The sequence below is a fragment of the Misgurnus anguillicaudatus genome, chromosome 16, assembly GCF_027580225.2.
Source record: "Misgurnus anguillicaudatus chromosome 16, ASM2758022v2, whole genome shotgun sequence".
Classification (NCBI taxonomy): Eukaryota; Metazoa; Chordata; class Actinopteri; order Cypriniformes; family Cobitidae; genus Misgurnus; species Misgurnus anguillicaudatus.
The window spans coordinates 32561924-32577211 of record NC_073352.2 but is presented as its reverse complement, the minus strand read 5'-3'; the positions used below and the strand labels follow the sequence as shown (position 1 = coordinate 32577211).

The window sequence follows — 15288 nt, the reverse complement described above, 5'->3', positions numbered from 1 at the left end:
AAAGCTGTATATATTTCTTTGTTGTGATGAACGCAAAGGAAAATATTTTGAGGAATGTTTGTAACCAAATTGTTTAGAAGCACTATTGACGAAAAAATAATACTATGGAACTATCGGTTTGGTTCCAGTCATGTTAACATTTGAGTCATTGATTTCTGTAGTTTTGGATAACTAGACCTGATCCTCTTTTTTTCTCTTTCTGGTAGGTGTCCCCACTCCGAGCATGGAGATTCTTCGGCATACGCTCAACATGCTGGTCCGAGAGCGGAAGATCTACCCCACCCCGGAGGGTTATTTCATTGTCACCCAGCAGACATACTTCATCACGCCCTCCCTCATTAGGACTAACAGCAAGTGGTACCACCTGGACGAGAGGATACCGGAGCGCATGCAACAACAACAACCGTGTACCTCCCCTCATTCGGGTACCATGACACCCTCCACATCTGGATGCGTCCGGGAGAGATCTCACCACAAGAACCACAGCGACTCTTACAACAACACCTACCGGGAGGACGTGCCCAGCACACATACCTCAACCTTACAGAGAAGGTCTAAGGAGCACAAAGAGCATTCTCCTGTGTCCCCGCCCCCTCAACAGTCATCAGAGAAAAGTAAAAGTACACTTAGCTTTCCATTTAAAACAGAGACGAACAGTAAAAGCAAAGATGGAAGCAGCAGCAGTGGGGAGAAACAGTCCAAGAAATTTGGACTTAAGCTCTTTAGGCTGAGTTTTAAAAAGGATAAGACAAAACATCTAGCTACATTCTCTGCTCAGTTTCCACCCGAGGAGTGGCCACTGCGCGACGAGGAGACGCCCACTACGGTTCCTAGAGAAGTGGAGATGGAGATCATACGTCGGATAAACCCGGATCTAACGGTGGAAAACCTGGCTCGCCACACGGCTGTGATGAAGCGGCTAGAGGAGGAGAAGGCGCAACGGAACAAAGCGAACTCCTCTGCCCAGCACAGCGCCCGCAACAAACGAAGTCGCAGTCATCGCAAGACCCAGCAGGGCAAGGCCTCACGTTCCCATAGTAAAACACGGGCGTCCAGGGGGGACCCTTCCGAAGGATCTAATCTGGACATAACCTATGACAGGGATTACAAATTCTACAGTTCCTCATTGGTACGTTCTCCGCGTGAAACCATGATGTCCATGGAGCGAAACAGGGGAAAGTATATGGTACACAGCAACCCCAATATCGTGGAGTCTCATTTTACCACGGCTCCAGAATGGGATGTTTCTGGGGAACTGGCAAAGCGGAGGACAGAGATGCCATTCCCTGAACCCTCAAGGGCACAGTCAAATTCGAAGGTACATCGAAGTCATAGTCACACGCAAGAGAGAAAATCAAGAAACGAAAGGTCGGACAAGGCCAAAGAGAGGTCGCGCTCCATGGACAACTCCAAGGGGCCGCTCGGTGGTCCGTTCTTAGGTGATCCAGAAGACTTTGAGTGCAGTCCTGATGACAGAAGTCGGTACTACACCGATGATGGTACTTTAAGGGCATCCGCACAGTCGGCCCACTACTCCCGTATCATGCTCTCTGCTGCTAGATTGCACCCTGATGTTTGTGTGCCTGATGTTGGAAGAGGAACCTCGGAGGATGCCGTGCTTTACAGGACGCTGGAGAAGAGTAAAAGCAGGGATAGTCTTCCTGCTTACAATGACCTGAAGTCTTGCTCTCCTAAAATGTCCATGGATGATTATTTCCAGTGCACTGCAGCAAATGAAGTCTCTCTCTCTGCCCCATCTTCTCTCGTAAAACCCAGCCATGACTTTATAGACAGTGTCTGGAAGGGAATCTCCACGGACCGAACGACTCCTCACCTAGCCCCGTCTCACCCTATGGAATATAAAGAGGAAACCGCAATAGGGCAAAGTAGTATTCCCATAGCGATCACGAGCCAGACTCCCGAGCCGATCCCCAATGGACGATTGTCGCACCAACACAATCCAGACTCTGGTGACTTGGACAACATGCCGGAGGGTTACGGCCAGGAAGCTTTGTTCAAACCCCCAGACTACGTGGAGAGCAGCTTCTCAAGGCCAGGTACGATAGGTAGGTCTTCTCACACAAAGTCCGCAGAGGCGCTGGAGACTCAAGAGCACTTCGAGCAACCTCTCCCACTGACCGTGCCACCTTCCTCGGGTCAAGATCAGGCTTCGTGTGCAGAAACCACCTTTGACTACTACAACGTGTCGGACGACGACTCGGAGGAGACTAGTCATAAGAATAGGGTGCAAGAGAAGGTTCGAGAAGAGGGGGGAACCATGCAATGGCTGTTGGAGCGAGAAAAGGAGAGGGACCTGCAACGCAAATTCGAAAAGAACCTCACCTTTTTAAATCCCAAGCAAGGTGAGGGCAACAACAGCCAAAAATCGGTTCACTCTACCCGTTTGGACAGTATGGACTCCAGCAGTGTAACTGTGGATAGTGGATTTAATTCGCCACGGTAAGGCATTCAGGGCCACTTTAAGGTTTCTTGTATGTGTTTTGTTGGTGATTAGGTGCTTTTGAAATGATGGGTATGCTATTCTATGAATAGATTATGAATGTTTTTTTTACTCAGTGTTAACTCACAAGAACTCTTAAGTTTTCTTTGCATTTATTGACATGGAGGCAGGATTCTGTAGGGTGTAATTATAATTCATGCAAACATTATTTTTCTAACTTCTATTAAGCAGTCGTAACAACCTCTGTGAATGAGATTAGGGCCAGCAACATACTCTATGCAGACGCAAAAGCAAAGTTTCACATCAGGTGTCTTTATCTGTGTTTAAAGGGCTTAAAAGATTACTCCACGTTCATAAAGAAGTTCGTATGGTTTGCTCACCCCCGTGTCATCCAGGATGTTTATGTCTTTATTTGCTTAGTCGAGAAAAAGTTTTTTGAGGAAAACATTCCGGTTTCAATACAGCTTCAAATGGCTCTAAAGACCCCAACTGAGGCATAAGGGTCTTATCTAACGAAACAACCATAATTTTCGCTAAAAAATTACTTTTAAACCACAACTTCTGTTCTTGCACTAGCCGCGTGACGCTCCAGCGACCTTACGTATTACTTAGTCATGTTGAAAGGTCACACATGCCATATGTGAACTTTCCGCTCCAGTTTTTACAAGTGTGGAGAAAGAGGACCGTTCCGACATTGTTGTATACTAATGGGTCTCATTCACTAATAATTGCGTACGTTTTTCGTATTTATACGCACACTTGCTCACAAAAACTTTCCCCTAATTCACTACACGTGCGTACCCACATGAGTTTGTTCTTATAGTTGTTCATACGTTAGTGAATTTGGAGTGTTCTACATGAGCGGCCGTGTGCACGAGGTTGGTAATTTGCATAAAACACGCCCAAACCAGCTCCATATAAGGGTTTTCCACAGCGCAGTGCTGGTCCACAGAAAACTTTAGAGCAGTTTGTCATAGAAGCAAAAGAGGTCGAAAAGAAATCCCTGATCATATTTATTATCTGTAAAGTAACATTTTGCTTTGCATTTTTTATTTGGGAGGTTTTGTTGTTGCTGGAGGAAGCCAGTGCTGTCCACTGACCGGAGTAACGTTAAAGAAGTATTGGATGCGTTAACAAATATGACATTTAATTAATTTGACAGAGAAGTGCATCTATTTCTAAAATAAAACAGACATGAGATCAAGTGGTTGACTCATTACATTTACATGACGTTTACATAAGGCTTTAAGCAGACGCTTTCAAATAAAAATTTAAAAAGTGAGGATGGAAACAGTGAAGATTTGTCATTACGTGCAACTTCTTTATATGTGTAGAAAAAATAAGTAGTCTATTATAATGTATAATATAATGTATATAATAATAATGTATATCATGTATAATAATATATAATACAGAAAATATTATAATATCAAATATAATCATGTAAATTGTATATATCCACATTATTATAAACATTATAATTATAGCCTAATATTTGATTATAGTGAACGTGATTATTGCGTACAAGGTTTTCTTGAATTTTTGCGTACATTTAGAAGACATTTTGATACGAAAGTTTTTGTTGAATCACGATTTGTTCGTAAAAACATTCGTACGCACATCTCACGCACAAATTTGTGCGTACGCATGCTTAGTGAATGAGACCCAGTGTCTTTGTGTCAGTTTATTGTTTAAAATAGTCCGCAAGTGTGCGTTTCAGATATGTAACGCATGACCTTTTGATGTGACGCAATGCGTGGGGTCGCGCTGGCGCATCACACGGCTAGTGCAAGATGAGAATTTGTACTTTTTAAAAAAAAAGACAATCGTTTCACTAGATAAGATCGGTATGCCTCGGTTGGGATCGTTTAGAAACTGTAAACTGAGATTAACTAGTTAAGTCCAATATAAGGAGAAAAATCCGGGAATGTTTTCTTCAAAAAACGTAATTTCTTCTCGACTGAACAAAGACAGACAGGCATCTTGGATGACATGGGGGTGAGTAAATTATCAGGATTTTTTATGAAAGTGGAATAATTCTTTAACAAACCTAAGAGGCAATACTTACTCTCAGATGTCTGTGCCATTAAAACTAACGTGATATACTTTCTGTAGCTAGCTATACCTATGTTTCAAGCTGTGCAATTGTGCTAAACTATAAAACTGATGGTTTACATGAATTCAATATGAATTTGTTTCTGTTACTAGAAGTCAGCTAGAAGCATTCACGTTAGTTGAACGAGTATACTTGTGTAGAGTATGTTTCAGGTCTGCTGTATTATTAATCATGTGTTCATTAAAATGGGAGATGCCTTAACATGTGAGAGAGACCGAATACACTTTAATTTAGGTCAACCACTACATTGTAACTGCAATATTTGAAAGGGTTTACACCATTTTTTTTATTGAATTTACGTTTGCTTGTTTATATTTTAAGTGTCCATTTGGTTTAAATGAACGTCTTGTGTTCCTGTAAATGCTGCATTGTTGCATCGTGTGTTCTTATCCAAACTCCAATAAACCGTAACAATATAAAACGTATAAGCACACTTGAATCACGGTATCGACCAATATGTGATATATATGTGGCCTTAACAAATAATAATTCATTTGGAGTTGTCGCCTTGAGCACATGATATGACTTATGTGCAGCTTTACATCCTACCGTTACCCTTCAACCTGCACCCTGACCTCTGTCCTGATGTCTTTCCAATGTCTGAAACCTCTCATACTAAAAACTGTAGACGTCTTCATGCTCGCAGTGCAATAATATTGACTCAGAAGCATAAAGGTTGGACTCAAATAACCTCTTTTGCAGAGGAAGTCCAGCAATAGATTTTAAATGTGCATCGAAGAATCTGATCTGTTGAAGTGCATTTTTTACTGAATGTGTTTAGAAAAAATGTGATTGGATGAAGAACAAACAAGCACTGTATTGTCGATCAGGTCAGCGTGCGAGGCGGTGTAAATTCTTCATGTGACCTCGCTGCAGACCCAACAGACTGATGAGACATTTCAAACATTTGAGGAAACTAAATGTGCCCCCATCGTTTTGTTTTGTAAATTGTAAATGTTTGTTTTTCCACAAATTAAATAGTTTTTTTCATACAGTGGTTTATTTGCAGTATTTATCCTGTTTATGTGTGTGTGGGTTTGTTTTTAGTGTTGTTATTGTTTTCCTGTGTTTTACCTTCTTTTACTTCAATGCCAAGTCGTTGTCAAAACATTATAAAGAAGGTTAGAGCTAAAATCGTCTCTTTTAAAAACAACTTAAGTTTCTTACAAACAGTATCTAATTTAAGGCTAATATTATTTTATTAACTCCCAGGAAATCACAATCGATTTGACAATTTCAGAGTAAAACAGGATTCCACATAAGAAATATAGCGGGCATGGCTTGTGTTTTTTACTGTAAATTGATTGAATATAAAAGCAGGTGTGGGAGGCGGGGTTAATGGATGCTCCGCCCAAGACGTCAAACTGATGTCATCAGGAAAGGATCGCCACAAAAATAAATCATTTATAATGAACACTGCAAAATTGCATAAAAAAGTAAAAGTTTAATGATGGGGACTTTAATGTGCACACCCAGAAAACAAAAAACTATGGAAAGTTTTCTTGCAATGCTAGTTTGCTTTTTTATATGTGACCGTGGACCACAAAATCCGACATAAGGGTCTTTTTTAAGAAAGATTTCTACATCAACTGAATAAATAAGCTTTTCCTTGATGTATGTTTTGTTAGGAAAGGACAATATTTGGCCGAGATACAATTATTTGAAAATCTGGAATCTGAGGGTGCAAAAAAATCTAAATATTGTGAAAATCGGCTTTAAAATTGTCCATATAAAGTCCTTAGCAACAAGTTTATTACTAATAATTAATACAGATTAATCTCATACAAAATAAAAGTGATTTTTTGCACAATATATGAGTTTGTGCTGTGTGTAAATATTATGTATATTTAAACACACACACACACACGTATATGTATATATATATATATATATATATATATATATATATATATATATATATATATATATATATATATATATATATATATATATATATATATATATATATATATATATATACATTTAAGAAATGTTTTGTTGATATATCATTTTTTATTATATAGAATATATAAAAATATAATATATATATACACATGTAAATGTTTCTCAAATACATACATGAATGTGTGTGTATTTATATATACATAATAATTACACACAGCACAAATATAATACTCATATATTATGCAAAAAATTACTTTTATTTTGTATGAGATTAATCTATGCCCAGCACTACAAAATAACTTTACTTAACATCCTAATGATTTTTGACATAAAATTCTATTTGATCTATATGCTACAAATATACCTGTGCTACTTATGACTTGATTTGTTTCCAGGGTCACATATTATTGTAAATTATATAATAAAATGTTTAAATGATCTTTTCCCTGCAAAGGATAAAATAATAACACCAATTTTTAATTGATACATATTTGTACTACTAAAAACCTGTACTGAAGAAAGAAAGTTTTAAAAAATGGTTAGAGTTAAAACACAAATTTTACTGACATTTAAAACACAAATTTGCAGTTGATGATGTATTGCAGTATTCACAATTAAATTACGACAAAAGAGAAAAAAATACCGACTGTTTACATCCGCATCTGACAGAGAGTAAAGAAAATGAATCCTCAAAGCAGAAAGTGTGTTGATAAGATGTTTTCAAAACAGCTGAAATGAGTTTAGTTAAAGCTTAATGGATACATTATAGCAGGTTCAGGACTGTGTGTCAACTTTTATTCTCTGATTTTATTTACTCCCACAAACGTACATTCGTATGTAGAAAGATTCACCCTTTCAAATGAGTGCAGTCATGTTTCAAAAAGATTTCAATACATGTGCAGCTGTGTTTAACACAACCTGTGTAAAAATAACTCTTGTTTAGTCCTGCATTGTACAGTGGACATGTTTAGGCATATCTATCTATTGACAAGTGCCAAAATCCATCCATCACCCTTAACGTTTTTAAGTGTTGTTTTGTCATGTTTGTATTCCTTATCTTGTCGTGGTCTTTATTGCTATCCTTTACTTCTGTATTATTGTTTCTCTGCTTTTCTGTACTTTATTTACTTTCCGCTTGATGCTAATAAGACACTTAGGTTGTTAAAAGGACAGTTCATCCAAAAATAAAAATATATTTTCAGACTTACTGACCCTTACAGCCACAAGACTTGCTTTCTTCGGTGAAAGGCATTTTTGAATAATATATTGGCTTTTTATATACGCTCTTAAAATAAAGGTGCTTTACAATGCCATAGAACAACCATTTTTGGCTGAATGCTTCCATCAAGAACCTTTATCTGAATGGCACCTTTATTTTTAAGAGTCTACTGTCATTCGAACAAATAGAAATTTGGGTTGTTAAGCTCCAAAAATACTTAATAAAAATATAAAAGTGTCTCCATATGACGTGCACTATTTTCCATGTCCTCTATGTGGTAACTTTTCATCTTTCCACCTTCGTGTTTCACAGTAGAAAGTTACACAGGTTTGGAACGACATAATGTTAAAAAAACCTTAAAAACTCAACTTAAAATTTTAAGGCAACCAGCTTACTTTTCTGGGTATTTAAAAATATTATTTGACACTTTTTTCACACTTCTTTGAGTTAGCTAATTTTAAAAATTAATTAACTAAAAATTTTAAGGCAACCAGGTAACTTACGTTTTGATTTAATTCAACGACAAGGAAAATTGTTGACAGTTTTACACACACACTTTTTTGAGTTAACTAATATTTTTGAATTGAATTAACTAAAATTTTTAAGGCAACCAGGGTACTTACGCTTTGAGTTAATTCAATATTTAATTAATTAAATTTTAGTGGACAGTTTTACACACATTTTTAGAGTTAACTAATTGAATTAACTAAAAAATGTAAGCCAAGCCAACTTAATATTTTAGTTAATTCAACTTAAAAAAATATTAGTTGACAGTTTTACAAACTGTTTGGAGTTAATTAATATTTTTAATTAGAATTAACTCAAAATTTTAAGCCAACCAGGTAATTTGAGTTAATTCAACTTAAAAAATATTAGTTGACACAGTTTTACACACTTTATTGAGTTAACTAATATTTTAAAGTTGAATTAACTAAATATTTTAAGCCAATCTGGTAACTTACTTTTTTGAGTTAATTCAACTTAAAAATATTAGTTGACAGTTTTACACACTTTTGAGTTAACTTATATTTTAAAGTTGAATTAACTCAGAATTTTAAGCCAATCCGGTAACTTACTTTTTTAAGTTAAAATATATTAGTTGACACATTTTAAGTTAACTAATATTTTTAAGTTGAATTAGCTAAACATTTTAAGCAAACCAAGGAACTTGCTTTTTTGAGTTAATTCAATTAAAAAATATTAGTTAACTCAAAAATTTGTAAAACTGTCAACAAATAATTTTTGGTTGATTAACTCAAAATTTTAAGGCACCTGGTAACATACATTTTGAGTTATTTCAATTTAACAATCTTAGTTAACTCAAAAAAGTGTGTAAAACTGTGTCAACTAATATTTCTTATTTGAATACATTTTTAAGGCAAACCCGTTACATACTTTTTTAAGTTGAAGCCACAAATCAAATTTACAGTGCAGGAGTAAATAATATCAAAATTTGTATTTTAGCTGAACTGTCCCTTTAACCTAGCCAGTCCACATCTTTGTCCTTTTTTAACCTGTTACTGATGTATTTCCATTGCTGTTATCTTCATAACACTGTTTCATTCTATTTCTCTTTCCTTGTGCTTTCTTACTGCTTTAGCACACGGGAAAGTCTCGCTTCAAACACTTCAAGTAATGTGGAAAATAGCAGACGCCAGAATATGGCTTTGAGTCCGGGACATATCGGCACCAAAAGACCCCCACCGCCCTACCAGCCCCCCAGCTTCCGTACCATTCGCGAGCCGCCCGCCAGTCGCACCGAGAAACAGGCCTCCATCACCAGCGTGTAGTGACGGGGACCTGCAGGGGGCGACACCCGTTAACCTGTTCTTTACTGGGACTGTTACAATCTGACTGACAGGACATTTCGAGTTAGTGTGAAGATTATTTCAGCTGTAAAAACAGAAAGTGTTTGGAAACAGTTTGTCATGATTCACTGGGGGTATCTTGTAGGTTTTTTGTAACAAATACTGCTGCATACATACGAGTCATTTCATTAGGACAACATTTGAGGTGATCTCGGATCAAATCCTTAATTTAACACATTTGTAGGTGTCCTTAATAGCTTAATGTATCCACTACGGGTCGTATTGGTCTTCTGATTCAGACTAGCTGCGTTGCCTCTGCCTATTCGTTCATTACCGCCGAGCTTCATTTTGTAATCTCAGGTCCTTCTGAATTTTACTAACTTAACTAACTAGAGTTTCATATTCGATGGCCACAATAATCTCTGTTAGAAGAAAATCTGAACAAACTATAGGCCTCCTCTTCTGTTTTCGATCATTTTATCCTTGTGTACTGTCAGCTGTTGTGGGATATCTCTGTAGTTTAATACTCAATAAAACACCGCCATGGCATTATTAGTTCAAAAATACCAATTTAAATACTATTGGTGCTTTATCATTGAATGGCCGTTATTTAAAAGACATATATATCTGTTTTTTATTTTCCATTTTAACCAGGTGCTCTCTAATACAGAACAAGACACACATTGCTACCTCCACAATTTGTACAGTCGCATAGAGGAAGACAAAAGATTTCCATCCCGCATCTCAGATCTCTGCTGTGTTAGACGAACACTATCAGCTTGCAAACTGTGAATGTACTGCTACTGCTTTTCAGTCACATCTAGATCATTTATAATCTTGGTCATGTCAAAGCGTTAGTAAGATACTGTTCTCATTGTAATAGAGAGACTTTGTAATCGTATAGGACCCATGTAGAATGGCATATCTCCAGCCATGTTCAATTATTTATGTAATATTTATTATTTCCATTATATTTTTACAGTTCTTTTATTTCAATAGCAATTCATGGAAGCCATTAGAACAATATATCACTCATTTTTGACACGTGGGACAAAACATGTTTTACAGTTTTATCTACTAATTAACTAATATTTTTTAATTGAATTAACTCAAAAAGAGCAGGTTCATTGGTTTGCTTGAAATGTTTGGCTAATTCAACTTAAAAATATTAGTTTGACAGTTTTACACACTTTTTGAGTTAACTAAAATTTCTTTAAGTTGAATTAACTCAGAATTTTAAGGTAACCCAGTAACTCACTTTTTTAAGTTAAAATATATTAGTTGACACATTTTAAGTTAACTAATATTTTTAAGTTGAATTAGCTGAACATTTTGGGCAAACCAAGGAACTTGCTTTTTTTGAGTTAATTCAATTAAAAAATATTAGTTAACTCAAAAATATGTGTAAAACTGTCAACTAATAATTTTTGGTTGATTAACTCAAAATTTTAAGGCACCTGGTAACATACATTTTGAGTTATTTCAATTTAACAATCTTAGTTAACTCAAAAAAGTGTGTAAAACTGTGTCAACTAATATTTCTTGGTTGAATAAATGTTTTACAGTTTTATCTACCAATAGTATAAAAATAGCATTTTAATAAGAGATGATATAGGAGAATCAAAACATAACATAACACGTGCAATTTAATTTTTACCTTACTTTTATTGTATTGTGTTAAGATAATGAAATTACACTCTAAAAAAAGCTGGCATATTTTCAACCCAGCGTTGTGTCAAAGAGGGTTGAACCCAACCGTTGGGTTAAATCAGGGGTGTCAAACATACGGCCCACAAATGTGTCCAATCCTACCCGCACGATGATTTATTATTAAATATTAAATACATATTTTTAAAACTCTTTCAGGCAGACACGGCAGTCGTGTGTGTCTAGTTTAAATAGGAGACATGCGGAAAGCAGCAAAACGCAGAGTTTCACAGATGGTCGTAGACGGACCTCAAATATAAGCACACTAATGCTGCGTTCACACCAGACGCCTAAGAAGTGTTAAAGGGTCAGTAAGTAGGGTTTTAAGTGTTTTATTAATCAAAATCAATGTCTTTATTCATAAATATGTCCTCGTTGGTCTCAAATGACCTCTGCCAGTTATCTGACTTTTCTTTGTAAGCTTAGAATTTCTTCTCTTTACTTACATTGAACGGGTAAGTCCAAGGAGGCTTCCATGTCGTTCTGCTGTATTGATAAACTAGAGAGGGACAAAAAGCACTAGCCTACCAACGCGTTTTCATTCAGAACACGTGAACTAGCTGAAACGGACGAGATCAGTGATTACATAACGGCTACCGTAGTTGCAACATGCATTTGGAAAAAGCGAGGCGCTAGAGAGCACTGTTCCTTTGAATGCAAAATACAATTTCACCACTAGATGGGGGTAAATCCTACTTATTGTCCCTTTAGCGCGAGTGATTTACATGTTAAGTCAATGCAAAGATGCGATAAGACATCCTGCGGCGCGATACGTGCGAAAGACGCGTTTCGTGAATAAACCGAGTTAACTCAAAATGTTCAAGCATCCAACTGCGCGTTTTTACAATGTTTACGTTTTTCTGCGTCTTGTGTTAACGCACACTAAGCAGTCCCTCCAGAACACGATTATGCGATCGCATGATTCAACGCACAATCAGCCAATGCGGGGGCCGCATTTTTTTAAATACGCCGCACTTTCGCAGCATAAAATGCAGATTTCCGTGCGCAAAATATGCGGGGCTTGCATGATTTCATAATCCCCACATTTTCGTGGCAAAAATCACATATATCTTAGCAACAAGTTGAAAAATGTTGCATGTACTTCACACAAGCGTTGCCATGAGAACGTTATGAAGTGACGTGATTACATGACGTGAACATCATTGAAAAGCTGCAAACAGTATTTGCAAGTTCCCCCAGTTTTTGCAAGTTCCCGCAATTTCATTGTATAAAATTGCATAAATATCCCGCATATTCCATCACATTTTTTAAGAAAACGTGCCACAAGATCAAGGATTTTTGCCCGCAACAATCTAAAAAAAAACAAGTTTTTTTGGAAGGACTGACTTATGTTGCGTTTACACCAGATGCGGTAGACGCGACAAGTGTGAGTGATTTACATGTTAAGTCAATGCAAAGACACAATTAGGCATCCTGCGGCGCGGTAAGCGTGATGCAAATGGCGCGTTCTGCTCGAATTAAGAGTTGAAAAATCAAAATTTCGGCAGATTTACGTATTGCGTTAACCAATCAGGACCTTGCTGTAGTAGTGACGTGATTACAGGAAGCGAGCGGAGACTCAGCGGAGTGGCAGAAATGGAATGATGTTAAACAAGCGCAATTTAACCACAAGGGACTGTTTTAATATATGTATTTGCATTTGAATAGAGGCGCGTTACCACTTTCAGGCATGTTTTAATAAAACAACGCCCCTCTTTGGTCTTGCTCGTTGGATAACTCCTCTCCTGGGGGATCACGGGACAGCAAAGTTTCCATGGAATGAACACGTCGGGATCTTGCCGGAAGTAATAGGTCATCCGGGACATACCTGAACATGCATAGGTTAAATTACAACCCAAAGGCCAGGGTTCATCCCTTTTTGAAGTAGAATTAACTAACATTACCAAAGATTAATAAAAGCTGATAAAACGATATTGTTAGTTCGTGTTAGCAGATGCTTTTACAGCCGTTTACCTTATTGTAAAGTGCTACTAAACTTTAAAATGATATCTCCAATTAATACAAAAAAATGAATGCCAAAATGTAGTATTTGACTTGACGGTGCCTGCGTTTTAGGATCTTAAAATCTGAGCAGTTGTACATTAAACACATGAAATATTGTTTTACACACACTGTTTATTTCTCTACACATAAACAAATGTTTTCAGCCTGTTTTGTCCCAAGAGTCAACAATCGGTTCTTTATACATTTTTAGTAAGTTTTCAATTATAAATGAATCGGTCTAAAACATTTTGTGAAATGACGTTTTACTGTACCATTTAGTAAACATCTGTCACAATTTATGTCTGAGCAGAAGTTCAGTCATATTAACTCCAGATTGGATTCTTGGACAGTAAAATGTCACGTTACTAAATAAACACACAAACTACAGGCAGATTTACCTTGTTATACCATTTTTGCACTAATGCCTGTTCTCTGGTGACTGTAAAAGGAAAAAAGGAAGAAAACATCCGAACGGATGTGCTGTGAATAATGAACATATTTCATACGAAATACTGATAGTCCATGAAATGTCTTCCCTGAACATGATGGATTTCTTATGGTTCTCAATAACATTGTTCCTTATTGTGACATTACGTCATTCTGTAAGAGATGGCTATCTGTCAAGCTGAGTATAAAAACCTACAAGGGGAATTTTTTGGTAAAGTCTATAATATTTCAAAGGTTCCCCAGTTGTGTAGTTGTGCTGTTAAATGTTTTAGTGTACTAAATTCATTCCTTAGGGATTGTGTAACTTTTTAAGACAATAAAATAACATGTTTAAATTAACTATATCTTTGTGTTTGGTGTATTAAAAATTGCAAAGCCTTTTGAAAGTGTTATAGCTCTAGAGGGTGCTTAGCATTAAAAAATAAACTTCGGACATTGTAGCTAAGAATGAGTTACGTTTAAAAACAATGTTTTATGTGTGAGCACATGTCGCATTGGGGCTGTGGACTGATAAAATCAAACATTTAGGGAACTAAAATGTGTTTAAGTATTCCAGATTTTTAATACAACTGATTTGTAGCTTTAAATAAACAACAAACTAATAAATGAAACTGCACAGTGTATCCAAAGTATGGGGAAAAACGTAAAATGTATTACTTGAAGGCCAAGTCAGGACTTGTTCAGCATAATGGTGATGTTATCACTTTTATAAAAAATCTAGCAATTTCTTTGTGGGTCAAAGTATTGATTATTTTTGTGCCAATAAAAATGAACGCAAACTTTCAAGAAACGAACAAAGATGTAAAATGAGAATGAGAAAACACTCTGAAAATTTAATTGTAAATGCAAAGTGTAAACAAAAACACTGGCAGTGAATTAATCAATCTTGATTTGCTTTCTATGCAGAAGAACGCATTAAAATAATCAGTTAAATTGTTCTCTGTTATCTACATAGAAGATAAGTGGCTTTATTAAGTGCAAAATGATCCAGAGACAGTTTTACATGTCCATTTACAACCCTATGATTTGCCTTTAAAATTAAACGGTCTATTATTACCTTATTTAAAAGGGTTATAAATAATAATGTTGAGCTCTGCTCTGATTGGCTGTTTCACAGAGCAGCTCCTTCAGTAGCTCTGTGTGTGTGTGTGTGTGTGTGTGTGTGTGTGTGTGTAAACAGACCTTAAGAATTTGAGGAATATTGAATTGTTTGGAGATTGTTAACGGATGTTTCAGAGTGGTAAGTTTGTGTTTTTTTCAGTATGGACCTGCAAAATGTAACTGTAATGTCAATAGCAGAACTTCAGCCTAAGCGCTAGCATACAGCATTAACTAGCATATAATGCTAACTCAGCAGTCACAACTTTGATTTTAGGATTTTAACAACTTTGTAAATAATTGTATCTGTAATTTAATTTTGGGGGCGTAAATCACGGCTGTAACATCAAAGTTGGTGTTATGTTGAGATTTGCCTTTTGAATGCACAAGGTTTACATAAGGAGGAGGAAACAATCGTTTTTGAGGCTTACAATATATCATTAACATGTACACAACTCTTTTATGCATCTAGGTGAGTTGATTTTTTGACTGTTTTCTTCATTCTCATTTTACATTTTTGTTC

The 15288-nt window shown here is 36.3% G+C and overlaps 1 protein-coding gene across 8 annotated transcripts in view; it reads left to right on the top strand.

The window, feature by feature from the left end:
• Positions 1–14009, top strand: part of stox2b (storkhead box 2b) — a 91010-nt gene extending 77001 nt beyond the window's left edge. For 6 of the 8 annotated variants that reach the window (XM_073854516.1, XM_055177827.2, XM_055177830.2 and 3 more), the window contains exons 3-4: positions 207–2460; positions 9302–14009. In XM_073854516.1, coding sequence (XP_073710617.1) covers positions 207–2460; positions 9302–9491 — 2444 coding nt within the window. In that variant the 3' untranslated portion in view covers positions 9492–14009. Of the gene's footprint in view, positions 1–206; positions 5408–5462; positions 5575–9301 lie in introns of those variants that run through there. The other 2 variants (XR_012358033.1, XM_073854517.1) reach the window with 2 other exon arrangements.
• The last annotated feature ends 1279 nt before the right edge of the window (positions 14010–15288 follow it).